General features: G+C 45.8%; 1 protein-coding gene across 1 annotated transcript; it reads right to left on the bottom strand.

The window, feature by feature from the left end:
* Positions 1–4,004: 4,004 nt before the first annotated feature.
* On the bottom strand, positions 4,005–7,059 carry DNLZ (DNL-type zinc finger; the record flags this gene model as incomplete). The annotated part of the gene is made up of 3 exons (XM_083596628.1): positions 4,005–4,347; positions 5,849–5,988; positions 6,811–7,059. 3 exons carry the CDS (start codon positions 7,057–7,059, stop codon positions 4,206–4,208), a joined length of 531 nt encoding a protein of 176 aa, XP_083452754.1. The 3' UTR covers positions 4,005–4,205.
* Positions 7,060–8,008: the final 949 nt, after the last annotated feature.

The following is an 8,008-nucleotide window of genomic DNA, read 5'->3' on the forward strand; positions in this document are numbered from 1 at the left end:
GGTCTTTTGGTGTTTTATTTCAGCTTCCGACTCTGAAACCAAGACAGAGCTGGGAGGGGGTGGGGAGAAGAGTCTAATTCGCACCACATGGCATTTTGGGGTGGGGGTAACAGAGAAGGGTCACTTCCAGCTTCCCTGCCATTATTTGGCAAAGGGCCAAACCACATTCCAGGTGGCTCAAGCCATCCCTTCTGATGGATCCTGAAACCAGAATCCTCTCTTGGGATTTGGCCACCAGCCCCCACTTGAAATACTGTTTTGCCATTTTTTAAATAGCTGCTCCTCCTTACAAAAATAACACCTCACCACTGTACAGGGTGCAACTTGGGGTCTGGCCCTCTTCTATGGATTTGGAGGCATAAATTGTAGGGTGCGGAGGGATCCCCAGTGGTCATCCAGCTGAGCCCCCTGCAAGGCAGGAATCACAACTAAAGCATGCCTGACAGGTGGCCATCCAACCAATCATGACATCGAATGACCAGCATATGGGTGGCCCTGCCCAGCTATCTGCATGGGGGAGATAAAAGAACAGGCCCACCATGCCAAGCACACCCGGTGCACAGCTTTGAATATAATTAGGGTTTTAAAAAAAACACCCTGACATTCAGAACATCAGAAGTGTCTGCTGGATCAAGTCAATGACCCACCTAGTCCAGCAACACTTGGCTGCCAGAAACCAGCAAGCAATCCAAACACAAGAGTTCTCTGCCCTCTTGTGGCTTCCAGAAACTTGTATTCAGAAACATTGCTGCCTGCAACTGTGGGGGTCAGAGCTTGGCCATCATGGCTAGATGCCATCAACATCACTCTCCTACTGCATGAATTTCCCTTATCCTTCAAAGCCATCCATGTTGGTGTCAACAGCTGCCTTCTGTGTCAGTACCATAGTCTAAGAAGGACTTTCATTTATCTGACCTGAATCTCCCAATGTACAACTTCACTGGATGTCCACAAGAGGAAGAAAAACTTTTCTCCACTTTGTCCAGGCCATGCATAATTTTATAAACTTATCTCGTGTCACCTTTTCCTCACCTTTAGTCCAAGCTAAAAAGCCCCACACACTGCAACCATTTTTCATAGGGGCAGTCACTCCACCACCTCCCTTAATCATTTGGGTTGCCCTTTTCTAAACTTTTTCCAACTTTAATATCCTTTGTGGAGTTTATAGAGTATTGACATTGCACTCAACACTGCAAGAGTCAAAGTACGAAGGGGTCATAAATCAAACACAATCAGATTCTTCCTCCATCCTTTCCCCAGCTCTGTTTTAAAAATCTTTTCTGATGTTCTGCTGCCATCTGGTGGAAAATCTCACACCCCACACAAAATACCTGAGCATCTTTTCTTGAGGCTACCCGGCCTCATATGGAGCAACCTTTTGCTAACCTGCTACCCTCCAGGGACTTTGGACCATGGTCCCTTCCCATAAAGCAGATCGCTGTATTGGGAGCTGATGGGAGATGTGGTCCAAAATGGCTTGAGGGCACTTAAGGAAAAATGTTCACCGTCAAGCCATTTCAAAAAGCATCAATGCGCTTGAGGATTTATGGCGCTTCTCCTGGAACAGAGCCAGGCCAAGCCACCCACACCCCTCCTTCTCATTGAGTCCTCTCAGTTTGGGAAAGGTTGCCCCTCACACCTTCCATTTACAAGGTTGAGAGTAATGGCTGTATTGGCTCAGCACACTAACACCCTGCAAATTTCAATCAGAGAAGCACAGATCTATAAGGACTAGAATCCAGTGGCGTAGCGTGGGGGGTGCAGGGGGGGCGGGCTGCACCGGGCGCAACATCTGGGGTTAGGGCAAATCCATGGGTTAGGGGGCGCAAATCCACGGGTTAGGGGGTGCAAATCCACGGGTTAGGGGGCGCAAATTACTTGCCTTGCCCCGGGTGCTGACAACCCACGCTACGCCACTGCTAGAATCTTACTTTATTTTTAGGCAAGGTGCTGTAGCTCAATGGCATAGCATTCACCTTGCATGCAGAAGGCCCCGGGTTCCCTTTTGTTCAGAACCATGAGAACTAGAATATTCCCCAAACCACACTGTGCAGCATCAGTCCTACTCGGTGGCCTTGACACACATCTGTGCGAGTCAGGAGCAGTTGTGGCTACTCAACTGCTTCAATCGGCAGAACTGGCACTACTACAGGTGCCACACAATTCCGTTTCTGCATTTGTAAGATACTTCATGTAGAAACACCTACACTTCGGAACTCCCTCTCCTTTGATATCAAGCAAGCAGCTTCACTGTATTCTTTTTGTTGCGTGCCAAAAACATTCTTGTTTAGACAATTCTGTCCAGATGCTTAGAATGTTGGTGTGAATCTTCAGGATCCTTCCACAGCCAGCACAGTGCAGATTTTGTGTGTGTGTGTGTGTTAAAATGCTTTTGCTTTTGAACTTAAAGAAACATAACACAAACTCAAAGTTATCCCTAACAAAAAAATAAATAAATAAACAGAAAAAATATCAATATCTGTTACACTTTATCACAGTCTTCTTTTGGTTCCAATGACTTCCTGCCATTTCCATATGGCTTCAAATATGTATTTATCTAACGCACTATTCATCTCTGTTTTTAATAATTACTTGTCAAAGATATTGTACTTTCTTAAACTTGTTCAGTGGATTACAGAAGCTATTCAAAGGCTGCCAAAGACTTCATGCTATTACAATCCTTAATGTAATTTTTAAATAAACCCCATTTATTAAAAAAACTTGGTCTCTTATTTCTCCTGATAGTTTAGCCAGCTCTGTGTACTCCATTAATTTTTGTTGCCACTCCGATTTTGAAGGTATTTTTCCTCCTTTCCAGTTTGAGGCTATTAGAATTATTGCGGCCACTGTCACATATAAAAATAATTCCCTTACATTTTTTTGTATATCAGGACCTAATATTCCGAGAAGGAAAGCCTCTGGGTTTTTTTTTTATAAACATAACCTTAAGCATTTTTTAAAGTTCCATATATATTTCATCCCAGAATTCCTTGATGTATATTTTTTTTTGCATGTTCACCACATATGCAGCATAGATCCCACTGCTTCTCCACATCTACAACATTTATTTGATACATTCAGTGCAGATCTTCAAGAAAGCCCAGGAGATGGAGGCCAAAGGCTGGAAGTACCAGTTTACTGCCAACTTCCTGGAGAATTACAATGAGTCTCTCCGGGACCTGCTGGTGTTGCGCCCTAAGAGGGGCTGTGAGCTGAAGATCCGGAAAGCCAGTGCACGGAGGAACAGCACGTCCCCAACCTCTGCTATGTCCCCATTGCTTCGGAGCAAGAGGTGCTGAAGGTGCTCCAGAGGGCCCAAGCTCAAGGCCACCTACAGCAGCCTCTCCAAGCCAGCTTAGCCCAGCGGTTCCATCGATCAACGCATTGCTTGGATCCCAAAGGCAGAATATTGGGAGTGCAATTAACAAGAGGGAAAGAAAAAATAAGTGGTAGGAATTTACACACCAAATGGAAATAAGACACAATATTTTAAATCATTTGAGGAAAAACTGTTGGAACATCAATGAAGAGATTATTTTAATGGGTGATTTCAATGGTGTCACCTCACTGGAATTAGATATAACAGAAAGAGGGGGGAAATCAAACAAAGGGAGATTACCACAAACCTTTTTTCAAATGGTAGAGAACCTAAACCTAAAAGATGCATGGAGACATAAATACCCAAATGAAAAGGAATATGTGCATTAAAAAGGTAAAGGGACCCCTGACCATTAGGTCAAGTCACGGACGACTCTGGGGTTGCGTCATTGGCACAGCGTCCGATCAGAAGTGAGGGTGGCAGAGGCATCTGGTCTCTCTGTTTCTCTTTGCTCTTAAGAAGCGGCCACAGATAGTGACCATCTCAAGGAGACGCAGGCCATCAACAGCAGCCTCTCTGAGCCAGCTTAGCCCAGCGGTTCCATTGACCAATGCATTGCTTGGATCCCCCAATCACTTCCAGCGAAAATTTAATAAATTGTTATAAAAAGAAAAGAAAGTTGGTGTATGTTTAAAAGTTTTATTGTAAATTTTCCTTGATTTCATTTCTTTAACTTTTTGTAAACCACTTTTAGGGTTATTTACAATCGAGAAGAAGTGAGGGGCCAGGAAGCTGGAAGAGATGAATTAAAGTATCTGAAACAACTGCAACAAAGTCTTTTTGTATTTTTCCCCCACTCAAAGGAGAGTGGAGCAATCCAGTCACATCAACGTCCTCCTGCATCTCCGTCGGGAGGCTGATCTGAGGTTCCTGTCTGCTGAGGGTCCTCCAACAGGATTTCCCAGGCATCTTCACCAGCCACACGCCTAACTTTCTCCCCCCTAGCTGCGAGGATTTCCTCCACGTTCCTGCATTGCAAAACAAACAAAGGTTTTATTAAAGAGGCAGCAGCCCCACCCAGGGCAGAAACTGGCAGTCTGAGTTTGAAGTGGGGCAAAAGTCTGCTGAACTGGGGGTATCACCCTCTCACGCCTCCATTCTCTATATGTAAAATGGGAGCAGCGGCAACTGAAAATGTTACCTGTAACAAACTAACATTTATCACAGCAAAATATGCCTTTTTAGCAAAATGGTCGCCAATTTTGAGCCCAGCCCACTTGCATTACATGTGTGCGTGAGGGAGAATCTGTGTTTATACAATCATAGAAGCACAGAAAAATAAGACTAGGGCAGATAATAATAATAATAATAATAATAATAATAATAATAATAATAATAATTTATTTATACCCCGGCCATCTGGCTGGGTTTCCCCAGCCACTCTGAGATAAAACAAAGTTCTTCTTCAGGCATCACACCCACAGTTGTGGGACTCACTCCCACAGGAGGCAAGTGATAGCCAGCAACTTGGGTGCTTTAAAAGAGGATGAGCCAAATTCATAGGAGGAGAGAGCTATCAATGGCTAATGGCTCTGCATGATGGAGGCAGCAACGCTTCTTGGATACCAGATGCTGGAAGCCACAGGAGCGGGGTGAGTTACTGAGCTCAAATTCTGTGTACAAGTTTCCCATTGTGGACATCTGGTTGGCCATTGTGAAGACAGGAGGTAGAACTATATGGGTCCCCTTTGACCTGATCCAGAAGGTTCTTCTTATGCTCTTGGCGGGGGGGGGGGGGACAGTGTGAAACAACAACCCATGCACATGTATTCAATAATGCTTGGTGGGTTGTTGGATACACCATGAATGATTCTAAAACTTAGAGAGTAGATCCCTAACTTAGGTCCATTAATTTCAGTGGGCTTATCCTGATGTTAAATACACAACCCTCAATTTTTAAATCGTTTCCATCTTGCACACTGAGGATGAGAACTCTTTTCTCAACATAGTCCACGAAGGCCAAGGAAGCTATATCTACAAGAATGTAGGAAAAGGCCTGCAGTTGTCCTCACAGTGGCCAGCCAGATGTCCTAATGGAAAAACCCCCAAAAAAGGTTCCCCACTTGTCATTCTTAGGAACAGGCATACAGAAGCACAACATAGCCATATATAGATAACAAAATTATGCAGTTAGAAGGGACCCAAAGTGTCATCTAGTCTAGCCCCCTGATATGCAACCCTCTTCCTGTCCATCTCCTTTTCTGTGCCGTGTTCTTTTAGATTGTAAGGCTATGTGGGTTGATTGTAAGACTTTTTTGGCTGAAATGTGGGGTGCAAATGCTCCAAATAAATAAAATCAATATGCACACTTTGGCAAACCTGCCTACTATGGGATTTAGTCCCACCCACCACCAATATACAGACCCTCACCCAGGAAGAAAGAGATCCACTGAAAAGTCATAGAATGGTAGAGTGGGAAGGGACCCCAAGGGTCATCTAGTCCAAACCCCTGCCGTGGTGCTCACTCACCTTTTCCCAGCCAGGTCCGAGAACCAGCCCAGGTTATCTGCAATGATGTGATGGTTTTGGCAGCCAGGACATTTCACAATCACCACACCGTGGTGATATGCTGCCTTGGAAATGGTTTTGGCTGACCGTGTCCCACACACCTGAAAGGGAACCCCAAAAACAACTTGACCATTGTGGGCAGAAAGCATCCCCCCTCTCCCCTCTGCATTACTGCCCTGTCAAATTCACAAACTCCTGCTGAAAGTCTGAAGCTACAGTTGCCAGTCTGTAGACAACACTGAGCTAGATGAACCCCAGTATTCCCTATGGAAGCAGCACACCGCTCCTATTGTCATGAGTTTTAACCTGTCGCTTACTGTTATTTTAACTTTCTCTAAGTTTTAAAGTATCGTTATTTTTATTTTTTATTTTTTTGTTTTATCTTTTTCGTAAATCACTTTTATTTTTACAATCAAGCAGTGTATACATTTTATCAAATAAATAAAATTAACATTCCTGCCTTGTTACCCCAGGCTCTCTCTCTTAACTATATGACCCTCTGGGCAGAGAAATCTTTCCCTGCTTTCCTTTCTACTCTTCTCCACCAGAGGACGCCCTCCTAAGTGCGACTTGGACTACTACTCCCATCAGCCTCATCACACAGGACTTGCTTGCTGGGACTGATGGACGTTGTAGTCCAAAGCGAATCTAGGCTGCTTCCTTCGTTTTGGGGAAGGGGCTTCTCTTTCGCTCGCTGCTCCAAGAGCCCCTGCGACCCCCAGCCCTCTTAATCGGGTTTTAATTTAGATTCCCATCACTATGAAGCGCGGTAAAGAAAGGCCCGGCCAATTTTCCAGGAGCAAAGATGGCCGCTACGCCGTCGCCTCCCACACTGCGTTTGCATCCCTCGCAGCAGGTCCCAATCCGGCCTTTTCTCTTGCCTCACCAATCATTTCAAACATAATGCACACAAACTCACGGACCTTACACGTGTACACGAGCCTGTACCCCGACGCGGCCTTCAAGGCCTGAGTTGCCTCCTCTTCCTGGCGCGCTCCACCGCTCAGGCTGCGCTGCTGGAGAGCCGTGGCGAAAAAAGAGGGCGGCGGTGGAGGGAAAGGGGCCGTTCGCCAAAGACCCCGACCGAGCTCCCGCGTTGTTCCGTGCCTGAGGCGCCCGGTGAGAGCGCCAAGGCGCCGCAAAAGCCCTGAACAAGCCGCCGTGGTCGCCATCTAAGCCCCGGGCAAAAAAAAAAAAAAAATCACTAGGCAGCCGCGATCGCCATTTAAACTCCGGGCAGGAAAAGGCGGGAGGGAGTTTCCGGCCTTTTTACCTCAGAGCTCCTTTGAGATGATTTTTAAAACCATGCTTAAACCACTGGCCCACCCGTATTGGCCACACGGGCTGAAAGCTGCAATAGCTGTCTTGGATTTCGGACTCCGGGGCCTTCCCCAGCCCTAGGTAGAGATGCTATTGCGGAATAAAGCAAGATTCTAGTCCTCATCGTTCTGAACAAAGGGCTCAGTTAAATAGGAATCCACCTTTGAGCAAGTCAGACCGTTGATCTACCTAGCTCAGTATTGTCTACTCTGACTGGCAGCATCTCTTCAGGGTTTAAGATAAGGATATTTCCCAGTTTTACTTGGAGATGCTGCCATACCCATCCACCCAAAATATAGCAAGAGCCTAGTCCTCACAGTTCTGTTCTGTTAAGGGCTGCAAAAAAGTAGGTACATAGGGACAGTCTTAGAGTGAGTCATACCCTTGGCTCAGCATTGCCTGTACTGACTGGCAGGTGCTGAACCTGGGACCTTCACTACTGCTAAGCTGTGGCACTTCATGAAAGAAGAAACCAAGGATCTAGTCCTCATAGTGAATAAAGGACTGAATTAAACATCAGCATACCTAGCATACCTAAACATCTTCTACCTAGTCAGAATACTGGCCCCTCTAGCTTAATATTGCCCACACTGGTGATGATGATTTATACCTGCAGGTATAGGCAGGAGCTGTCCAGGGTTTCAGGCAGAGGATTTATTCCCAGCTCCACCTGGTGATGCTGCTGGGGATTGAACCTGAGGGCCTTCTATGTGCAAAGCAGGTGCTCTCCCACTGAGCTACAACCTCTTTTCCATTAAAAAAAAATATGGTGCATTTGATTAGTGGGTGGCAGGGTACCGC

The sequence above is a fragment of the Podarcis filfolensis genome, assembly GCF_964270895.1.
Source record: "Podarcis filfolensis genome assembly, chromosome: Z".
Lineage (NCBI taxonomy): Eukaryota > Metazoa > Chordata > Lepidosauria > Squamata > Lacertidae > Podarcis > Podarcis filfolensis.